The sequence below is a fragment of the Ascaphus truei genome, chromosome 15, assembly GCF_040206685.1.
Source record: "Ascaphus truei isolate aAscTru1 chromosome 15, aAscTru1.hap1, whole genome shotgun sequence".
In the NCBI taxonomy this organism is placed as follows: domain Eukaryota; kingdom Metazoa; phylum Chordata; class Amphibia; order Anura; family Ascaphidae; genus Ascaphus; species Ascaphus truei.
In genome coordinates, this window is record NC_134497.1 from 9967934 (window position 1) to 9992192 (window position 24259).

The 24259-nt window shown below is 45.8% G+C and overlaps 1 protein-coding gene across 1 annotated transcript in view; it reads right to left on the reverse strand.

The window, feature by feature from the left end:
* The window catches only part of SALL4 (spalt like transcription factor 4), a 36287-nt gene that overhangs the window by 6778 nt on the left and 5250 nt on the right, over positions 1-24259 (reverse strand). The window contains exons 2-5 of the mRNA XM_075572614.1: positions 16410-16463; positions 12068-12121; positions 7680-7780; positions 1634-1795 (exon numbers count right to left, since the gene is read on the reverse strand). Coding sequence (XP_075428729.1) covers positions 1634-1795; positions 7680-7780; positions 12068-12121; positions 16410-16463 — 371 coding nt within the window. The remainder of the gene's footprint in view (positions 1-1633; positions 1796-7679; positions 7781-12067; positions 12122-16409; positions 16464-24259) is intronic.

Sequence of the window (24259 nt, forward strand, 5' to 3'; positions counted from 1 at the left end):
GAATAGCTACGGCAATCTGGCTGATGACCATGCAAGATGGAAGAGTGGCAGATGGTCCTGTGGATACACCCCAGTTACATTAATACTCTATGAATTGGGTTGATTCTAAATAAACCTTTACAATTTCTGGAAATCTGAGCTTTTTATGAAGCAGCCGCTCTCCACAGACACCTATATGAGTTTAACTCGTACAATGTAAGTATCTTGCCCTCAATATTGTCTTACCCTAGCTACACAGAGATTGCCATGGTAATATTTACACCACACTAGTGCAGCCCTGTGTGGTTTGGGCTATAGGCCTGCCCTCCTCCTGGCAGTAATACCTGCGTAAGGGCAGGTTGCCAGGAGCAATCATGGGTTTTCCCCACATCCTGCAGTCCAGTGAGTCAGTGAAGGCAGTGTCATCAGGCTCTGTGTCCAATTAGAGACACGGGTGAATCACTACTTCCAATTTAGTCAGTCTGTCCCTACCGTGAGAGGGGCAAGGTTACCCAGACCAAGCTGCCAGGCCTCTGGCAGGCTTGAGGCCTCCCTACGGGGAGTGAGGGTATACCATATACCTCCTGTCCTACCAGAGGATAGGGGAAGAGCTGGAACCCCTCTCTGTGCCCTTGGCTGGTAGTTGGGTTAAGGGACATCCTGAAGGGAGACAGCCTGCTGTATGATCTGTGCTGCTGAATAGAAGAAGAGAGCAAATAAAGAGACACTGCATTTTTACCTATACCTCCTGCCTGAGATTGAAGTATATTGGGAGGAGGGGAGCATCATTCTTTTGCAGATACTCCACCCCATACAGCTGGGGGCTGCACCAGATGGGGGCGCAGCACCAGTAAGTGAGATTGAGGCACAGCCCCAGAAGCCTGTCCTGCTATTCCCCTCAACCATCATGCGGGAGACTCAGGGCCCCCTGTTGCCCTAAAACATGTAGCCAGAGCAGTATATTCCCTAGGAGAAATTGGGGGGAAGGGGGGGATAAGGGTTACACTAGGTTCGGCGGAGAGCTCCATTTTAATCTCCCGGGGATTTTATATGTCAATCTCCTGAGCCGAGCAGCAGATTTTCAAAATAAAAACAGCAAGAGAGGTCTCTTAAAAGTAAAAAAAAAATAGGTCCCCCTGTTTTATTATGTTTACCAGGATGGAAACCTGTTTTCCAAGATACTTACCGGTAAAAGTTGAGCGTTTCAGTCTCCTCCAGGAGGGTCTGGTAGGAGAAACTGCTCCTTATATAAGATTTAGCTTGTGTATTAAATCTACCTCCAAAGTGTTTGTAGAAAAGTAGGGTTGAGCTGTATTGTAAAATATGACCAGGAGGTGGTGCCAGAGTTCAAACTAATTGTTGTAATGTCCACGCATTTTGGGAATTCGCTTCTGAGAAGTTGTGTTATTTGCAGGACTAAAGTGTACATATTATATATTATATCAAACGCCCAGTGAAATGCATGTGTAATAAATCCGGTAGCTCATTTTATGTCTGAAGCACTTATTCCCATGATCTGTTATTTGTTATTTATATGATTGTCACGTGTATTACTACCGTGAAGCGCTATGTACATTAATGGCGCTAATAAATAAAATAGATAATGCTCCTGACGAAGCTGTATGTGTCAGCGAAACGCGTAGAGCCAACCAACTAGCTGCAGCTGCCTCCAAGAGAAGACGCCGGACGCTAGAACCCCCAGGCTGATTCTCCTCCAGTGCGTCGCTATCAATATCCAACGGATGCGGTCCACCCGCGAAAGCGAAAGTGACGTCAGACGCCGTCGCTGGCGACACTCTTTGCCATAGGAGGAAGACTGGGAGAAAACACTGCCGCAAATAAGAGCATTCATTTGCTAAAGAAACCTTTACATGTACATACAATTGTACTTAGTGTGAGTACTATTCTTATTCCTCAATATATAAACGCTTTGTATTTACCATCTGCACTACTGGGCTATATCTGTTTTGTTTCAATTGCATGAACCGAATGGAGATTTGAATGCTAACATCCCTGGAATAGAAGACCAATTACATACACACCTCTTGACTGAGTCAGATAAAAGCACTACTTTTTATTACATCTTGTAAGTAGAAAATCCTCAAGAGCCAAGACCTGCATCTAGCCCATATTATATTAACATACTACACTATTATTGTTTTTTATGTTTTTTATTTTTCATGAGGTGCTCCTGATTGGATCGCTCCCTTCTCACCCCAAAGAAAAGCTATATAAATAAAGACATACATACAAACATACATACATTCAGGGAAGTCTCAACTTCTTCACTGCACCGCATGAGAGCGCAAACCACGCTGCAATATTTGCCGTCGCGACAAAAAGCCACGGCGTTGTCAGAGATCGCAAGCGCTAAATCAGTGTATATTGCTCATTTAATGTACAAATTTGCGAAATTCTCTAAAACCGCCAGATTCGCTCAGATGCTGAGATTATACATGGGACGCGCCATGCGTCGTTCCTGGACTGGCGATATCACGCTGAACGCTTGTTCATTTGGGGACATTCTGAACCCTTTAAGGGCTGGTGAAAAATTTCGCGGGGGAATCAAATTTGCCAGCTTCATTTGCACATTTTCGCTTATCTTTGCCGCCGCGTTAAAAACGAAACCAGCTTGTAAGTAGAGACCGGCGGACTCGGACCCGCGGCGGATCGAACCGGTTCCTTTTGGTCCGCGCATTCCAGCGGATAAATCTCAAAAAGGCCGCAGACACCGCAGACCCGGGGGGCGGATTTGTAGAATCCAATCCGCGGATTCAGCGATCCGTTGGCGGACTCTTAAGAATGTACCAACGGATCGCTGAATCCGCGGATTGTAGCCAATGCCGGATTTTGATGAATTCGCGCGGATTGAAACCGAGTCAAATCCGTTAGTGGATTTTTACACGGCGAAACGGGTTTTGGGGGCAAAATGCCAGAAAATCCGGAAAACGGATATATATTTAATCAATGGGAGAAGTGGTTCGTATGTTCCGTCAAATTCGATGTTTCTATCAAGGACGCCGTTTTTTGCCCCTCCCCCCGCCCCCTCCGACTGCAAAACTGGGCCAAAAATAACGGACAGATTACAAGCATGCTCACTGAAGCCGAGAGGATTTTCTTGTTTTAACCCTTCGGTTGCCAGAGCGGGCGCCCCACCCGAGGGCCACATCCCCTCCAGCACAGCGCGATCATGTGACCGCAACGGAGCTGATGACACAAACAGAAGAGGGGCGGATTCCGGTCACATTGCATTGAATGGGATTTTTTTTATTTTTCCCTAGAAAACGGACACACGCAAAAAATGTTTGCCACGTAGCCACGTCATGGGGTCGTGGGAGAGGCCGGAGGTCATGCCGTGGCAGCTACGTCGTGGGGTCCCATCTAAAATGCGCTGCAGCCGCCTCTCTTGGTAGTGGAGGGGTTAATAACGTGGCGCATTATTTTGACACCGGTTCTGCAAACAGGACAGGCGGGGCATTTGCGCAGGTCTTTGCAAACGGGCGACGAAGATTTGTAGACGGCGTAATCGCCAATTCGATTTTTAGACTCTTCCTCTATGGCACGGACTGTCCAACTACCAGTCCTCAAGGGCCGTCAACAGGTCAGGTTTTCAGGATATCCCAGCTTCAGCACAGGTGGCTCACTCAGAATGACTGAGCCACTGATTGAGCCACCAGCGCTGAAGCAGGGATATCACACTGATGATACCCATTAAGGTTGAAACATGTCTGTGAATGGTTTCTCTGGCTTCGCATCTGATTCCCATGCTGTGCTTTAAAGCTGTGTTAAGAACGAGCATTAGCTTATATGGGCTCCATGTAACAATGGTTTCTCAGACCAAAGGTGAGACGTGTGCTCATTTGCATGCCATTTCCCAGAATCCCTTGCTGCAGTGGAAGCACTGTATGCTGGGGATAATGGTGAAAGGCGGGAGTGCAGACCTGCCTAAGACATGTGAATGTGCTCACAAGTGATCTTTTTATTTGCTACTAGCTGAGAGCCCCGGCGTTGCCCGGGATGTTTGTGGTGTGGGTGTGGCATTTGGGTGGGGAGTGGTCCACGCGGCCCATGTGCGGTGGTAGTGCTGCTGTGGCTGTACTGATGGTGATTGTATTGGTGTGCTGATTTGGGAGGGTTTGGTGCTGATGTGGGGGTGCGGATGTGGGTGTGCCGATGGGGGAGGTGCAAAGGTGGCGATGTGTGGGTGCTGATGGTGTTGATGGGGGCTGGGAATGGTGGGGAGCCGAGAATGCCAGTGTGCTGGGGGGGCATGGGATACCGGTGTGCTGATGTGGTGGTGCTGGGGTGTGTGTGTGTATACATGTTTGTGTGTATACATTGTATGTGTGTGTGTGTATACATGTGTGTGTGTGTATGTGTACGTGTGTGTGTATACACGTGTGTGTATGTGTATACACGTGTGTGTGTATACACGTGTGTGTGTATACACGTATGTGTGTGTATACACGTATGTGTGTGTATACACATGTGTGTGTGTATACACGTGTGTATACACGTGTGTGTGTGTGTGTATACACGTGTGTGTGTATACACGTGTGTGTGTGTATACACGTGTGTGTGTATACATTGTGTGTATGTATACGTGTGTGTGTGTATACACATGTGTGTATACACGTGTATACATGTTTGTGTGTGTGTATACATGTTGTGTGTGTGTGTGTGTGTGTGTGTGTGTGTGTGTACACATGTGTGTGTGTACACATGTGTGTGTGTACACATGTGTGTGTGTGTGTATACGTGTGTGTGTGTGTATACATGTGTGTGTGTGTATACATGTGTGTGTGTGTGTGTATACATGTGTATGTGTGTATACATGTGTGTATATACATGTGTGTGTATACACATGTGTGTGTATACACATGTGTGTGTATACACGTGTGTGTATACACATGTGTGTGTATACACATGTGTGTGTATACACATGTGTGTGTATACACATGTGTGTGTGTATACACATGTGTGTGTGTGTATACATGTGTGTGTGTATACATGTGTGTGTGTATACATGTGTGTGTGTATACATGTGTGTGTGTATACATGTGTGTGTATACATGTGTGTGTGTGTATACATTATGTGTATGTATACCTGTGTGTATACGTGTGTGTGTGTGTGTACATGTGTGTGTGTGTATGTCTCCATGTGTGTGTGTGTATGTCTCCATGTGTGTGTGTGTATGTCTCCATGTGTGTGTGTACGTGTACATGTGTGTGAGTATACGTGTACATGTGTGTGTGTGTACGTGTCTACGTGTACATGTGTGTGTGTGTGTACGTGTACATGTGTGTGTGTGTGTGTACGTGTCTACGTGTACATGTGTGTGTGTGTCTACGTGTACGTGTGTGTGTGTCTACGTGTACGTGTGTGTGTGTCTACGTGCGTGTGTGTACGTGTGTGTGTACGTGTGTGTGTACGTGTGTGTGTACGTGTGTGTCTACGTGTGTGTGTGTGTCTATGTGTGTGTGTTTGTGTATACGTGTGTGTGTTTGTGTCTACGTGTGTGTGTTTGTGTATACGTGTGTGTGTATACGTGTGTGTGTGTCTACGTCTGTGTGTGTGAGTCTGTGTCCCTGTGTGTCCTTTGGCCCGTGACTCCGCCTCAGGGAAGGGGGGGGGCGTGGGGGGGAGGTGGTGGGAAGGGGGGGGTGGGGGGGAGGTGGTGGGAAGGGGGGGGTGGGGGGGAGGTGGTGGGAAGGAGGGGGGTGGGGGGGAAGGGGAGGTGGGGGGGAAGGGGAGGTGGGGGGGAGGTGGTGGGAAGGGGGGGGGTGGGGGGGAGGTGGTGGGAAGGGGGGGGGTGGGGGGGAGGTGGTGGGAAGGGGGGGGAGGTGGTGGGGAGTTGGTAAGGGGGGTGGGGGAGGTGGGAAGGGGGGTGGAGGTGGTGAGGAGGTGGTGGGAGGTTGTAAGGGGGGAGTGAAGGGAAGGTGAAGGGGGGGTGAAGGTGGGGGTGGAGGGGAGGTGAAGGGTGGGGGTGGAGGGGAGGTGAAGGGGGGGGTGGAGGGAGGTGAAGGGTGGGGGTGGAGGGGAGGTGAAGGGGGGGGTGGAGGGGAGGTGAAGGGGGGGGTGGAGGGGAGGTGAAGGGGGGGGTGGAGGGGAGGGGGTGGAGGGGAGGTGAGGGGGGGGGGTGGAGGGGAGGTGAAGGGGGGGGGTGGAGGGGAGGTGAAGGGGGGGTGGAGGGGAGGTGAAGGGGGGGGTGGAGGGGAGGTGGGGGGGGGTGAAGGGGAGTGAAGGGGAGGTGGGGGGGGGTGAAGGGGAGGTGGGGGGGTGAAGGGGAGGTGGGGGGGTGAAGGGGAGGTGAAGGGGGGTGGAGGGGAGGTGAAGGGGGGGTGGAGGGGAGGTGAAGGGGGGGTGGAGGGAGGTGGAAGGGAAGTGGAGTGAGGGGAGGTGAGGGGTGGGTGAGGGGAGGTGAGGTGAAGGGGGGTGAGGGGAGGTGAAGGGGGGTGAGGGGAGGTGAAGGGGGGTGAGGGGAGGTGAAGGCCGCTCCCTCACCCGTCCGGCCGCTCACTCACCCGTCCGGCAGCTCCCTCACCCGTCCGGCCGCTCCCACGTGTATCTGAGGCGGGAGGCAGCTTGTTGGGGCCGCTCCCCCGCTGTGTCCCGGGCGCTCGCTCGCTCCGCTGACTGTAGCGGCGCCGGGGGGGGGGGGTGGAGGGGAGGTGATTTGAAGGGGGGTGAGGGGTGGGTGAAGGCAGCTCACTCACCCGTCCGGCCGCTCCCACGTGTATCTGAGGCGGGAGGCAGCTTGTTGTGGCCGCTCCCCCGCTGTGTCCCGGGCACTCGCTCCTCCGCTGACTGTAGCGGCGCCGGGGGGGGGGGGGGGGTCTGTGTCCCGGGCACTCGCTCCTCCGCTGACTGTAGCGGCGCCGGGTGGGTCGGGGTGGAGGGGAGGTGATTTGAAGGGGGGTGAGGGGTGGGTGAAGGCAGCTCACTCACCCGTCCGGCCGCTCCCACGTGGAACTGAGGCGGGAGGCAGCTTGTTGTTGCCGCTCCCCCGCTGTGTCCCGGGCACTCGCTCCTCCGCTGACTGTAGAGGCGCCGGGGGGGGGGGGGGGGGGGTTTGAAAGCGCGGGAGACACGGGGAGAGGAGGAGGTGCGCGCGGGTTTGGAGGCTGATTTCGGGGAGGAAGAGGCGGAGGCTCCGGCGGGTATGTGGGCCCCCCCCCCCCCCCGGGTTATACATGCTGCTAGTGTGTGTGTGTGTGTGTGTCCCTGTGTGTGTCCGTGTGTGTGTGTGTGTGTGTGTGTGTGTGTGTGTGTGTGTGTGTGTGTGTGTGTGTGTGTGTGTGTGTGTGTGTGTGTGTGTGTGTTTGTGTCCCTGTGTGTCCTTTGGGCCGTCACTCCGCCTCAGGCCAATGAGAGGTGTGCGGGGGCGGCCCAAGGGACCAATGAGATTTCCCCTAGGGACACCGGACATCCAGCAGGCAGGCAGGCTGGCATGCATGCAGGCAGGCATACAGTGCTTTCACTAATATAGTATAAGATATATATATATATATATATTATATTTACTATATATATACACTGTATACATGCATATATAATGTATTGAAGTACCAATGATTACAAATATGAGTATATCAATATACTGTATCACAACAAAAATCTAAAGAAAATAAAGCATCATTTTGGTCCCATATTGATCGCCCGTTTCCCTCGCGCTTTCCATAACATTCAATAAATAAACCTGTATTATGCCGGCTGTACACATTGGAGCAGTTACAGGCACAATACCATCGGACCCGGTGCAGCCGTCTCTTGCCGTTTCGCAGGACAATGCGGACCTTCCTGGAAGGGTAAGGACGAAGTCAATAGTCTGATTATATTAAACACGGCTCGTTATGTGTGATTTTGGTAATAATAGGACACGAAAGAAGAACTCGCTGGGCTTGTTTAGTTGAGTAATTTGCGATGAATTGCTGGCAGGACAAATCAATTCTCCATTCCCGGGGCACAAACAAAAACGCTCCTTTTTCTGCAAAACTATCTAATCCAGGGGTGGACAACTCCAGTCCTCGAGGGCCACCAACAGATCAGGGTTTAAGGATATCTCTGCTTCAGCGCAGATCCCTGCTTCAGCACAGGGGGCTCAATCGGTCCCTCCTTCAGCACAAGTGACTGCTTTAGCACAGGTGGCTCAATGAGTCCCTGTTTCAGCACAGGTGACTCAATCAGTCCCTGCTTGAGCACAGGTGGCTCACTCAGTCCCTGCTTCAGCATAGGTGTCTCAATCAGTCCCTGCTTCAGCACAGGTGTCTCAATCAGTCCCTGCTTCAGCACTGGTGGCTCACTCAGTCCCTGCTTCAGCACAGGTGGTTCAATCAGTCTGCTTCATCACAGGTAGCTCAATCAGTCTTCAACTGAGCCACCTGTCCTGAAGCAGGGATATCCTAAAACCTGCCCTGCTGGTGGTCATATAATTACACACAAACATATAGCATGAGCTTACAATGAAGGAAATACAAGTGGGCTTCACAAAAGCTTCACAGCTTTGAGCACAGACAGGGTTAAGATGCAAAGCCAGTAAACAAATATGCCAGTATGCAAATGAGCATACAGTAATATTTCCATTTTCTATATGCTTTGCTGGGGAGGGTTTTTGTCACTTTTTTTTACCCACCATAACTTAACTAAGTATGGTAAAACCCATCCTCATTGCTGCATTTTTACATAGCCGCTATAACCAACCCCACACTGATGAGACCCATTAAGGTCGAAACAGCTGTCTGTGGGTGTGTTTACTGGCTGTGCATCTTAACCCTGGCTGTGCCCAAAGCTGTGACCATGCAGCAAGCTTAAGCCTATAAGGAACCATGTTAAAAATGGTTTTGAAGCAAAAAAGTGGCACTGTGTGCTCATTTGCATGTCATTTCCCAGAATCCCCTGCTGCAGTGGAAGTGCTGTGTGCTGGGTAATAATGGTGAAAGACGGGGTTGCAGACCTGTCTAAGACATGCAAATGAGCATACAGTAATATTTCCATTATATATATGTAACCCATATTCCCCCCCCCCCCCCCCCCCCCCCCGACACAGATGCCATATCTAGGGTGTAGTGAGTGCTGGCTACATGTGCTTTGGTGGTGCGTAACTGCCGGTAACAGGAGGGCCTGAGCTTCCCGCGGTGATGTTGGGGACACAGGACCAGGCTTCTGGGGTAGTTGCCTCCATTCTCCTAGTGATGCAGCGCCTCCATCCTCTATAACTTCCCAGGGATGTGGGGTAGGACCCTCATTGAAGAATAACCCTGGTCGCAGGGTGAATGCTCCAGAATCACACAGTCTTATGTAAAATCAGCAGTGTCTTTATTGTCTCTTATCTGGCACACAGCAGCAGTAGTACACGACAGGTCATATGCCAAGGTACTCCAAAGGTACACCAGACCTCCTCCTCCTCTCCTCTCCTCCAGACTATACTCCTGCAGGATGGTCTGTGGGGGGCCTCAATACCCCCAATGCCCACCTCAGAGGGTATCCTCTGGGTGGGGGTAGATTCTCCCCCTCACCCCCTCAATAGGGTGAGGGGCATTGGTCCACTCTATCTCTGCTCAATCTCCAAAATCATAGGACCGTAGCCTCTCTCTTCTGGTCCCAGGGCAGAACTTCTCTCCTCCAACTCCACATAACAAACCCTCGTCCTCACAGGAACTGGCTACTAAATAGAGTCAGCCCCACCCCTCATGATGTCAGCAGGACCTCCCCTGTCTCATGCCTGCAGCAGAGTCAGGGGCCTGCATCTATCACTCAGGGCAGGGCGTGAAGGGGGAAAACCCATGATTACTACTGGCGCCTGCCCTTAACAGGACTTACCACAGTAGGAGAAAGATATATAGCCCGTTCTGTTTACAGGGGGCTACATATATATATATATATATATATATATATATATATATATATATATATATATATAATATAGTTGTATCTGTATCGTGTTAGCCGAGCTTAATAGTCAAAATGAATAGACGATACCGTTCTGTGGCTAACGAAATGCTTTTATTTGTGCGAGCTTTCGAGATACACTGATCTCTTCTTCCGGCGGTGTTACAATGTATAAAGCAAGAGAGGTTTTTACTTCAAAAACTGCACATTTTTTAATATATATATATATAAAATAAAAGCATAACCCTAACCCTAATATATATATATATAAAGGAAAAAAAGAGGTGCACAAATATAACTAACAAACAGTAACTTGCGTATAAGTAGATGCTGCCACAATGGTAAAGGAAACACACAGTTCCAATATATAGAGGGGTAAGGAAAAAACAAAAGGCGCAAACCACTGACCACAATGCTTAAGTTACTAAACAATGACAATAAAATAATGATGCAATGAAAGTCCAATCTGTAGAATCCTGGACTAAGGGGGATATATAAATGAGAAGATAGACAAATATGGTGAAGTATGTATGTATTAATGACACATAACGTAAGCACAGATCCTACTTACGAAATCACAGAGTAAAAGTTGCATGTCAGGATAAAAATCCTTGTCAGGAACTATATATACAGTTGTGTGACAAAGAAAGTACACCCTCTTTGAATTCTATGGTTTTACATATCAGGACACAATAACAATCATCTGTTCCTTAGCAGGTCTTAAACGTAGGTAAATACAACCTCAGATGAACAGCACGTGACATATTACACCGTGTCATGATTTATTTAACAAAAATAAAGCCAAAATGGAGAAGCTATGTGTGAAAAACTAAGTACACCCTTACTGCTTCCATAGGAATTAAGATGCTAAGTAGCAGACATGTGCTGCTAATCAAATGCCCGTGATTAATTGATTATCAGCAAGTGTGACCACCTCTATAAAAGCCGAAGTTTTAGCAGTTTGCTGGTCTGGAGCATTCAGGTGTGTGTTAACACAATGCCAAGGAGGAAAGATATCAGCAATGATCTTCGAGTAGCAATTGTTGCTGCCCATCAATCTGGGAAGGGTTATAAGGCTATTTCCAAACAATTTAAAGTCCATCATTCTACAGTGAGAAAGATTATTCAAAAGTGGAAAACATTCAAGACAGTTGCCAATCTTCCCAGGAGTGGACGTCCCAGCAAATTCACCCCAAGGTCAGACTGTGCAATGCTCAGAGAAATTGCAAAAATCCCAAGAGTTACATCTCAGACTCTACAGGCCTCAGTTAGCATGTTAAATGTTAAAGTTCATGACAGTACAATTAGAAAAAGACTGAACAAGTATGGTTTGTTGAAAGGGTTGCCAGGAGAAAGCCTCTTCTCTCTAAAAAGAGCATGGCAGCACGACTTAGGTTTGCAAAGTTGCACCTGAACAAACCACAAAACTTCTGGAACAATGTCCTTTGGACAGACGAGACCAAAGTGGAGATATTTGGCCATAATGCACAGTGCCACGTTTGGCGAAAACCAAACACAGCATACAGTATCAGTACAAACACCGCATACCAACTGTCAAGCACTGTGGTGGAGGGGTGATGATTTGGGCTTGTTTTGCAGCCACAGGACCTGGGAACCTTTCAGTCATTGAGTCGACCATGAACCCCTCTGTATACCAAATTATTCTAGAGTCAAATGTGAGGCCATCTGTCCAACAGCTAAAGCTTGGCCGAAATTGGGTCATGCAATAGGACAATGATCCCAAGCACAACAGCAAATCTACAACAGAATGGCTGAAAAAGAAAAGAATCAAGGTGTTGCAATGGCCCAGTCAAAGTCCAGACCTCAACCCGATTGAAATGCTGTGGCGAGACCTTAAGAGAGCTGTGCATAAACAAATGCCCACAAACCTCAATGAACTGAAGCAACGCTGTAAAGAAGAGTGGGCCAAAATTCCTCCACAAGGATGTGAGAGACTGATATATATATTATATTTACTATATATATACACTGTATACATGCATATATAATGTATTGAAGTACCAATGATTACAAATATGAGTATATCAATATACTGTATCACAACAAAAATCTAAAGAAAATAAAGCATCATTTTGGTCCCATATTGATCGCCCGTTTCCCTCGCGCTTTCCATAACATTCAATAAATAAACCTGTATTATGCCGGCTGTACACATTGGAGCAGTTACAGGCACAATACCATCGGACCCGGTGCAGCCGTCTCTTGCCGTTTCGCAGGACAATGCGGACCTTCCTGGAAGGGTAAGGACGAAGTCAATAGTCTGATTATATTAAACACGGCTCGTTATGTGTGATTTTGGTAATAATAGGACACGAAAGAAGAACTCGCTGGGCTTGTTTAGTTGAGTAATTTGCGATGAATTGCTGGCAGGACAAATCAATTCTCCATTCCCGGGGCACAAACAAAAACGCTCCTTTTTCTGCAAAACTATCTAATCCAGGGGTGGACAACTCCAGTCCTCGAGGGCCACCAACAGATCAGGGTTTAAGGATATCTCTGCTTCAGCGCAGATCCCTGCTTCAGCACAGGGGGCTCAATCGGTCCCTCCTTCAGCACAAGTGACTGCTTTAGCACAGGTGGCTCAATGAGTCCCTGTTTCAGCACAGGTGACTCAATCAGTCCCTGCTTGAGCACAGGTGGCTCACTCAGTCCCTGCTTCAGCATAGGTGTCTCAATCAGTCCCTGCTTCAGCACAGGTGTCTCAATCAGTCCCTGCTTCAGCACTGGTGGCTCACTCAGTCCCTGCTTCAGCACAGGTGGTTCAATCAGTCTGCTTCATCACAGGTAGCTCAATCAGTCTTCAACTGAGCCACCTGTCCTGAAGCAGGGATATCCTAAAACCTGCCCTGCTGGTGGTCATATAATTACACACAAACATATAGCATGAGCTTACAATGAAGGAAATACAAGTGGGCTTCACAAAAGCTTCACAGCTTTGAGCACAGACAGGGTTAAGATGCAAAGCCAGTAAACAAATATGCCAGTATGCAAATGAGCATACAGTAATATTTCCATTTTCTATATGCTTTGCTGGGGAGGGTTTTTGTCACTTTTTTTTACCCACCATAACTTAACTAAGTATGGTAAAACCCATCCTCATTGCTGCATTTTTACATAGCCGCTATAACCAACCCCACACTGATGAGACCCATTAAGGTCGAAACAGCTGTCTGTGGGTGTGTTTACTGGCTGTGCATCTTAACCCTGGCTGTGCCCAAAGCTGTGACCATGCAGCAAGCTTAAGCCTATAAGGAACCATGTTAAAAATGGTTTTGAAGCAAAAAAGTGGCACTGTGTGCTCATTTGCATGTCATTTCCCAGAATCCCCTGCTGCAGTGGAAGTGCTGTGTGCTGGGTAATAATGGTGAAAGACGGGGTTGCAGACCTGTCTAAGACATGCAAATGAGCATACAGTAATATTTCCATTATATATATGTAACCCATATTCCCCCCCCCCCCCCCCCCCCCCCCCGACACAGATGCCATATCTAGGGTGTAGTGAGTGCTGGCTACATGTGCTTTGGTGGTGCGTAACTGCCGGTAACAGGAGGGCCTGAGCTTCCCGCGGTGATGTTGGGGACACAGGACCAGGCTTCTGGGGTAGTTGCCTCCATTCTCCTAGTGATGCAGCGCCTCCATCCTCTATAACTTCCCAGGGATGTGGGGTAGGACCCTCATTGAAGAATAACCCTGGTCGCAGGGTGAATGCTCCAGAATCACACAGTCTTATGTAAAATCAGCAGTGTCTTTATTGTCTCTTATCTGGCACACAGCAGCAGTAGTACACGACAGGTCATATGCCAAGGTACTCCAAAGGTACACCAGACCTCCTCCTCCTCTCCTCTCCTCCAGACTATACTCCTGCAGGATGGTCTGTGGGGGGCCTCAATACCCCCAATGCCCACCTCAGAGGGTATCCTCTGGGTGGGGGTAGATTCTCCCCCTCACCCCCTCAATAGGGTGAGGGGCATTGGTCCACTCTATCTCTGCTCAATCTCCAAAATCATAGGACCGTAGCCTCTCTCTTCTGGTCCCAGGGCAGAACTTCTCTCCTCCAACTCCACATAACAAACCCTCGTCCTCACAGGAACTGGCTACTAAATAGAGTCAGCCCCACCCCTCATGATGTCAGCAGGACCTCCCCTGTCTCATGCCTGCAGCAGAGTCAGGGGCCTGCATCTATCACTCAGGGCAGGGCGTGAAGGGGGAAAACCCATGATTACTACTGGCGCCTGCCCTTAACAGGACTTACCACAGTAGGAGAAAGATATATAGCCCGTTCTGTTTACAGGGGGCTACATATATATATATATATATATATATATATATATATATATATATATATATATATAATATAGTTGTATCTGTATCGTGTTAGCCGAGCTTAATAGTCAAAATGAATAGACGATACCGTTCTGTGGCTAACGAAATGCTTTTATTTGTGCGAGCTTTCGAGATACATTGATCTCTTCTTCCGGCGGTGTTACAATGTATAAAGCAAGAGAGGTTTTTACTTCAAAAACTGCACATTTTTTAATATATATATATATAAAATAAAAGCATAACCCTAACCCTAATATATATATATATAAAGGAAAAAAAGAGGTGCACAAATATAACTAACAAACAGTAACTTGCGTATAAGTAGATGCTGCCACAATGGTAAAGGAAACACACAGTTCCAATATATAGAGGGGTAAGGAAAAAACAAAAGGCGCAAACCACTGACCACAATGCTTAAGTTACTAAACAATGACAATAAAATAATGATGCAATGAAAGTCCAATCTGTAGAATCCTGGACTAAGGGGGATATATAAATGAGAAGATAGACAAATATGGTGAAGTATGTATGTATTAATGACACATAACGTAAGCACAGATCCTACTTACGAAATCACAGAGTAAAAGTTGCATGTCAGGATAAAAATCCTTGTCAGGAACTATATATACAGTTGTGTGACAAAGAAAGTACACCCTCTTTGAATTCTATGGTTTTACATATCAGGACACAATAACAATCATCTGTTCCTTAGCAGGTCTTAAACGTAGGTAAATACAACCTCAGATGAACAGCACGTGACATATTACACCGTGTCATGATTTATTTAACAAAAATAAAGCCAAAATGGAGAAGCTATGTGTGAAAAACTAAGTACACCCTTACTGCTTCCATAGGAATTAAGATGCTAAGTAGCAGACATGTGCTGCTAATCAAATGCCCGTGATTAATTGATTATCAGCAAGTGTGACCACCTCTATAAAAGCCGAAGTTTTAGCAGTTTGCTGGTCTGGAGCATTCAGGTGTGTGTTAACACAATGCCAAGGAGGAAAGATATCAGCAATGATCTTCGAGTAGCAATTGTTGCTGCCCATCAATCTGGGAAGGGTTATAAGGCTATTTCCAAACAATTTAAAGTCCATCATTCTACAGTGAGAAAGATTATTCAAAAGTGGAAAACATTCAAGACAGTTGCCAATCTTCCCAGGAGTGGACGTCCCAGCAAATTCACCCCAAGGTCAGACTGTGCAATGCTCAGAGAAATTGCAAAAATCCCAAGAGTTACATCTCAGACTCTACAGGCCTCAGTTAGCATGTTAAATGTTAAAGTTCATGACAGTACAATTAGAAAAAGACTGAACAAGTATGGTTTGTTGAAAGGGTTGCCAGGAGAAAGCCTCTTCTCTCTAAAAAGAGCATGGCAGCACGACTTAGGTTTGCAAAGTTGCACCTGAACAAACCACAAAACTTCTGGAACAATGTCCTTTGGACAGACGAGACCAAAGTGGAGATATTTGGCCATAATGCACAGTGCCACGTTTGGCGAAAACCAAACACAGCATACAGTATCAGTACAAACACCGCATACCAACTGTCAAGCACTGTGGTGGAGGGGTGATGATTTGGGCTTGTTTTGCAGCCACAGGACCTGGGAACCTTTCAGTCATTGAGTCGACCATGAACCCCTCTGTATACCAAATTATTCTAGAGTCAAATGTGAGGCCATCTGTCCAACAGCTAAAGCTTGGCCGAAATTGGGTCATGCAATAGGACAATGATCCCAAGCACAACAGCAAATCTACAACAGAATGGCTGAAAAAGAAAAGAATCAAGGTGTTGCAATGGCCCAGTCAAAGTCCAGACCTCAACCCGATTGAAATGCTGTGGCGAGACCTTAAGAGAGCTGTGCATAAACAAATGCCCACAAACCTCAATGAACTGAAGCAACGCTGTAAAGAAGAGTGGGCCAAAATTCCTCCACAAGGATGTGAGAGACTGATATATATATTATATTTACTATATATATACACTGTATACATGCATATATAATGTATTGAAGTACCAATGATTACAAATATGAGTATATCAATATACTGTATCACAACAAAAATCTAAAGAAAATAAAGCATCATTTTGGTCCCATATTGATCGCCCGTTTCCCTCGCGCTTTCCATAACATTCAATAAATAAACCTGTATTATGCCGGCTGTACACATTGGAGCAGTTACAGGCACAATACCATCGGACCCGGTGCAGCCGTCTCTTGCCGTTTCGCAGGACAATGCGGACCTTCCTGGAAGGGTAAGGACGAAGTCAATAGTCTGATTATATTAAACACGGCTCGTTATGTGTGATTTTGGTAATAATAGGACACGAAAGAAGAACTCGCTGGGCTTGTTTAGTTGAGTAATTTGCGATGAATTGCTGGCAGGACAAATCAATTCTCCATTCCCGGGGCACAAACAAAAACGCTCCTTTTTCTGCAAAACTATCTAATCCAGGGGTGGACAACTCCAGTCCTCGAGGGCCACCAACAGATCAGGGTTTAAGGATATCTCTGCTTCAGCGCAGATCCCTGCTTCAGCACAGGGGGCTCAATCGGTCCCTCCTTCAGCACAAGTGACTGCTTTAGCACAGGTGGCTCAATGAGTCCCTGTTTCAGCACAGGTGACTCAATCAGTCCCTGCTTGAGCACAGGTGGCTCACTCAGTCCCTGCTTCAGCATAGGTGTCTCAATCAGTCCCTGCTTCAGCACAGGTGTCTCAATCAGTCCCTGCTTCAGCACTGGTGGCTCACTCAGTCCCTGCTTCAGCACAGGTGGTTCAATCAGTCTGCTTCATCACAGGTAGCTCAATCAGTCTTCAACTGAGCCACCTGTCCTGAAGCAGGGATATCCTAAAACCTGCCCTGCTGGTGGTCATATAATTACACACAAACATATAGCATGAGCTTACAATGAAGGAAATACAAGTGGGCTTCACAAAAGCTTCACAGCTTTGAGCACAGACAGGGTTAAGATGCAAAGCCAGTAAACAAATATGCCAGTATGCAAATGAGCATACAGTAATATTTCCATTTTCTATATGCTTTGCTGGGGAGGGTTTTTGTCACTTTTTTTTACCCACCATAACTTAACTAAGTATGGTAAAACCCATCCTCATTGCTGCATTTTTACATAGCCGCTATAACCAACCCCACACTGATGAGACCCATTAAGGTCGAAACAGCTGTCTGTGGGTGTGTTTACTGGCTGTGCATCTTAACCCTGGCTGTGCCCAAAGCTGTGACCATGCAGCAAGCTTAAGCCTATAAGGAACCATGTTAAAAATGGTTTTGAAGCAAAAAAGTGGCACTGTGTGCTCATTTGCATGTCATTTCCCAGAATCCCCTGCTGCAGTGGAAGTGCTGTGTGCTGGGTAATAATGGTGAAAGACGGGGTTGCAGACCTGTCTAAGACATGCAAATGAGCATACAGTAATATTTCCATTATATATATGTAACCCATATTCCCCCCCCCCCCCCCCCCCCCCCCGACACAGATGCCATATCTAGGGTGTAGTGAGTGCTGGCTACATGTGCTTTGGTGGTGCGTAACTGCCGGTAACAGGAGGGCCTGAGCTTCCCGCGGTGATGTTGGGGACACAGGACCAGGCTTCTGGGGTAGTTGCCTCCATTCTCCTAGTGATGCAGCGCCTCCATCCTCTATAACTTCCCAGGGATGTGGGGTAGGACCCTCATTGAAGAATAACCCTGGTCGCAGGGTGAATGCTCCAGAATCACACAGTCTTATGTAAAATCAGCAGTGTCTTTATTGTCTCTTATCTGGCACACAGCAGCAGTAGTACACGACAGGTCATATGCCAAGGTACTCCAAAGGTACACCAGACCTCCTCCTCCTCTCCTCTCCTCCAGACTATACTCCTGCAGGATGGTCTGTGGGGGGCCTCAATACCCCCAATGCCCACCTCAGAGGGTATCCTCTGGGTGGGGGTAGATTCTCCCCCTCACCCCCTCAATAGGGTGAGGGGCATTGGTCCACTCTATCTCTGCTCAATCTCCAAAATCATAGGACCGTAGCCTCTCTCTTCTGGTCCCAGGGCAGAACTTCTCTCCTCCAACTCCACATAACAAACCCTCGTCCTCACAGGAACTGGCTACTAAATAGAGTCAGCCCCACCCCTCATGATGTCAGCAGGACCTCCCCTGTCTCATGCCTGCAGCAGAGTCAGGGGCCTGCATCTATCACTCAGGGCAGGGCGTGAAGGGGGAAAACCCATGATTACTACTGGCGCCTGCCCTTAACAGGACTTACCACAGTAGGAGAAAGATATATAGCCCGTTCTGTTTACAGGGGGCTACATATATATATATATATATATATATATATATATATATATATATATATATATATATAATATAGTTGTATCTGTATCGTGTTAGCCGAGCTTAATAGTCAAAATGAATAGACGATACCGTTCTGTGGCTAACGAAATGCTTTTATTTGTGCGAGCTTTCGAGATACATTGATCTCTTCTTCCGGCGGTGTTACAATGTATAAAGCAAGAGAGGTTTTTACTTCAAAAACTGCACATTTTTTAATATATATATATATAAAATAAAAGCATAACCCTAACCCTAATATATATATATATAAAGGAAAAAAAGAGGTGCACAAATATAACTAACAAACAGTAACTTGCGTATAAGTAGATGCTGCCACAATGGTAAAGGAAACACACAGTTCCAATATATAGAGGGGTAAGGAAAAAACAAAAGGCGCAAACCACTGACCACAATGCTTAAGTTACTAAACAATGACAATAAAATAATGATGCAATGAAAGTCCAATCTGTAGAATCCTGGACTAAGGGGGATATATAAATGAGAAGATAGACAAATATGGTGAAGTATGTATGTATTAATGACACATAACGTAAGCACAGATCCTACTTACGAAATCACAGAGTAAAAGTTGCATGTCAGGATAAAAATCCTTGTCAGGAACTATATATACAGTTGTGTGACAAAGAAAGTACACCCTCTTTGAATTCTATGGTTTTACATATCAGGACACAATAACAATCATCTGTTCCTTAGCAGGTCTTAAACGTAGGTAAATACAACCTCAGATGAACAGCACGTGACATATTACACCGTGTCATGATTTATTTAACAAAAATAAAGCCAAAATGGAGAAGCTATGTGTGAAAAACTAAGTACACCCTTACTGCTTCCATAGGAATTAAGATGCTAAGTAGCAGACATGTGCTGCTAATCAAATGCCCGTGATTAATTGATTATCAGCAAGTGTGACCACCTCTTTAAAAGCCGAAGTTTTAGCAGTTTGCTGGTCTGGAGCATTCAGGTGTGTGTTAACACAATGCCAAGGAGGAAAGATATCAGCAATGATCTTCGAGTAGCAATTGTTGCTGCCCATCAATCTTCAATCTGGGAAGGGTTATAAGGCTATTTCCAAACAATTTAAAGTCCATCATTCTACAGTGAGAAAGATTATTCAAAAGTGGAAAACATTCAAGACAGTTGCCAATCTTCCCAGGAGTGGACGTCCCAGCAAATTCACCCCAAGGTCAGACTGTGCAATGCTCAGAGAAATTGCAAAAATCCCAAGAGTTACATCTCAGACTCTACAGGCCTCAGTTAGCATGTTAAATGTTAAAGTTCATGACAGTACAATTAGAAAAAGACTGAACAAGTATGGTTTGTTGAAAGGGTTGCCAGGAGAAAGCCTCTTCTCTCTAAAAAGAGCATGGCAGCACGACTTAGGTTTGCAAAGTTGCACCTGAACAAACCACAAAACTTCTGGAACAATGTCCTTTGGACAGACGAGACCAAAGTGGAGATATTTGGCCATAATGCACAGTGCCACGTTTGGCGAAAACCAAACACAGCATACAGTATCAGTACAAACACCGCATACCAACTGTCAAGCACTGTGGTGGAGGGGTGATGATTTGGGCTTGTTTTGCAGCCACAGGACCTGGGAACCTTTCAGTCATTGAGTCGACCATGAACCCCTCTGTATACCAAATTATTCTAGAGTCAAATGTGAGGCCATCTGTCCAACAGCTAAAGCTTGGCCGAAATTGGGTCATGCAATAGGACAATGATCCCAAGCACAACAGCAAATCTACAACAGAATGGCTGAAAAAGAAAAGAATCAAGGTGTTGCAATGGCCCAGTCAAAGTCCAGACCTCAACCCGATTGAAATGCTGTGGCGAGACCTTAAGAGAGCTGTGCATAAACAAATGCCCACAAACCTCAATGAACTGAAGCAACGCTGTAAAGAAGAGTGGGCCAAAATTCCTCCACAAGGATGTGAGAGACTGATAAATTCATACAGAAAACGATTACTTCAAGTTATTGCTGCTAAAGGTGGTTCTACAAGCTATTGAATCATAAGGTGTACTTAGTTTTTCACACATGGCTTCTCCATTTTGGATTTATTTTTGTTAAATAAATCATGACACGGTGTAATATGTGTTGTTGTTCATCTGAGGTTGTATTTACCTAATTTTAAGACCTGCTAAGGAGCAGATGATTGTTATTATGCCCTGATATGTAAAACCATACAATTCAAAGAGGGTGTACTACACACACACACACCAACACCAACACACACACACACACACATTATCTTACTTCAGACTGGAAATGTTAATTACATTGCTCCATTCCTGAATTCACATTAAGATAAGTTCTTAAGTGGGAGGCAGCAAAATGTTAGATGCTGAAATTAAATAACGTATAGTGAATTAAGTGAAACAGACACACACACACCCCATCCTGCTAGTAATTAATACCTGCAGAGCTATTAGTGTATGGAGATCTTTCTTCCTCCAGGTAAACATGGATAATCTTTAATCAAGTTATGCAGAAAATGCCGGGGCAAAACAAAATGAAACAACTGTGTTTTCTTTCCTTCTATCAATTATCCAGCTGACCTGAGATCAGATGACAGTGTTTCGCATAGTGACCCAGAGGTCAGGAAAATAATGTCTCGAATATCAGTGAGTATTAAAAATCCCTTTAATAAACGAGGCTTTCTTTTCATTCCACTGTATCAATTATTAAACAGAGCTGCCTATTCTTACTGCTGATTGCAACGGTCGGTAATATAGGCTGTATTAGCGCTCTTAGGACCAAGGAGATTAATTTAATAGTTAGATCTTTTGATGTCGTAACAAGACAAAAAAAAGAGAGAAAAATCGTTCGGGGGCTAATGGAAGGCAATTTGTTCTCAGTTTGAGTTACATTGCAAATAAGCATTTTTTACACAGTTTGCAAAAAAAAAAAAAATTGGCGGCTAAATGAATAAACCTACGGAGCAAAAATACCACATTTCTGGAAAGTTTAAGTGAAAATGTATTGGAGGTAGAGCAGGAGGCTGCAGTAAATTGCAATATGTGATGCTAAAAGGAAGTATTGTTTTCTTAATTAGGGTCCTGGCTGAGCTACGCTTGGGAGCTTTTAAGATGCAATCACTGGTATTTTTCGTACAAACAAAATTAGGTAAATAATAAAAAAATAAAAAAATGTAACCATATATTTGGCTTCTTTTTTTTTTTTTTTTTTTTTTTTTCCAAAGGTTTTTATTAGGCAAATACTTATTTCACAATATACATGTTATATATGTTAATACAGCCTAATACAAGTTTTCTCAATTTTTTGGTTAAAGAAACCAGAAAGAGAGAGGAAAGCTCATCGCCCCCCTGACCCTCCTGGGGTAGTGAGGGGGGCGCGAGAATGGAAACAGAGAGTCAGAGTATGGAAAGGGAGAGGGGGGAAGGTGGGGAGGGGGGGGGAAAGGGGGGAGGGGGAAATACCTGTTGCTTATCACGTCCTCAGAGTATTTCTATTGGAGTTTCTAGACTCGTTCTTTTTACTTTGTGTTTTTGAGTTAGGGGCGTGGGGGTGCCATATGGGTTAACCACGGGTCCCATGTTTTATTAAAGGAGTCCGTGGATCTTTTTAAGAAAGCCGATAGTTTCTCCATGTTCATTACCTCTTGTATCCTATTTTTTATCGTTTGTCTTGAGGGGGGAGACACTTTCTTCCAGGCGGCTGCCACTGCACATCTAGCCGCTGTTAAGATGAAGGAGATTAATTTACTTGTTGGTCGGTCCACATTTTCTAAGGGCCTGGCCAACAGGTAGGTCAGCGGGTCAACAGGGATTTTGAGGCCGGTGACCTCTTCTATTAATTTTTGAGTGGTTCCCCAGTATTTTTGAATTTCCGGACATGTCCACCAAATGTGTGCCATGTCCCCCTTTTGACCGCAACCTCTCCAGCATAGATCGGACGCCTGGGGGTAGATTTGGTTTATTCTAACTGGGGTAAGATACCAGCGAAACAGTATTTTATATATATTTTCTTTGATTGTGGTACATATGGAAGTTCCTGAGGCATTCTCCCAAATTCTTTCCCAGTCCTCTCGGTCTATAACTATGCCCAATTCTGCTGCCCAATGCAGCATATAATCATGGGTGGGGGCTTCTATAGCCCTTTCTAATACTGCGTAAATTTGTGTTATAAGACCTTTCTGGTGGCCTGTTTCTCGACAGAGCCGCTCAAAAACTGTGAGAGGGGGAAATTTCAACGTTGGGGATAAGGTTCGAACAAAGTGCCGAATTTGTAGATACTTAAATACGTCCAGCCTTGCTATTTCATATTTGATTTGTAGATTTTGATAGCTCAGGAATTCTCCAATGCTCAGGAGGTCAGTGATCGTTCTAATATTTTTTACTTTGAATTGATCCAATTGTCTGGGCTCACAACCAGGAGGGAATTTCGGGTTTTTGTGAATTGGTATGAGTTGGGATTGGGGCGAAGTGAGCTTAAATTTATATTTGCATCTCGTCCAGATCTCCCATGTGTGTCTCATTGGGCCTAATTTAAGTTTACTATTCTGCATGTCTTCCCTGCTCAGGGACCAAAGGTAAGCTGGTAGTGAAGGCGTTCCGGCGTAGTATGATTCTATATCTAGCCAACAGTATTGGTTTGGGTTGGCATTCCAGACTACTACCTGTCGCAATTGTGCGGCTAGGTAGTATTTGGTGATGTCTGGGACACCAAGTCCTCCTCTACCCCTTGATGCCAGGAGAACTGTCCTAGCGGTTCTGGGTTTCTTACCCTGCCAAATGAAGTGGAAGATTAGTTTTTGTATGTTTTTTAATTCTGAGCCAGGGATGTGGACCGGGAGTGTCTGGAAATAGTATAATAATCTGGGGAGTATGTTCATTTTAACCGAGATCATTCTCCCGATCCATGATATTTGATATCCTCCCCATTTCGCTAGGTCTTGTTTAATTTTCCGGAATAAGGTCGGGTAATTTTGTTGATATAGGGATTGGTAGTTCCTCGCTATCTTTACTCCCAGATACTTGATACTCGAGGAGCTCCAATGGTAATTAAAGTTTAATTTGAGGAGTTTCACCTCTGGCTCTGGCAGGCTTAAATGTAATGCTTCCGATTTATCGTTATTGATTTTATAGCCTGATATATCTCCAAAATCTCGGAGTTCTTTTTGGAGGTTAGGTAGGGATGTTTGGGGTTGCGTCAGGGTTAAGATGACATCATCTGCGAATAGTGTTATTTTGTGCTGCCTGTGTCCAATTTCTATTCCTTTGATGTCTCTATTTGTTCTTATTGCCGCTGCTAGGGGTTCTATGGTTAATGCAAAGAGGAGAGGAGATAGGGGGCATCCCTGTCGAGTTCCATTAGTAATCTCAAATCTCTGGTTACTGCCCCCTGGTAGTTTTACTGTTGCAGATGGATTTTGATATAATCTACGGACTCCTTCTAGATATGCGTCTTTGAAGCCGAATTTGCGCATAACATGGTCCATGAATAGCCAGTCTATTCTATCAAACGCCTTCTCTGCGTCCAAGCTAAGGAGTAATGCTTTGGTCCCTGTGAGATGGACATGTTCAATAATGTCAATTATCTTTCGGGTATTGTCCGAGGCCTGTCTGCCTGCTACGAATCCCACTTGGTCTTTATCTATTAATCTTGGTAAAATGGGATTCAATCTATTTGCGAGTATTTTGCTATATAGTTTGAGATCACAG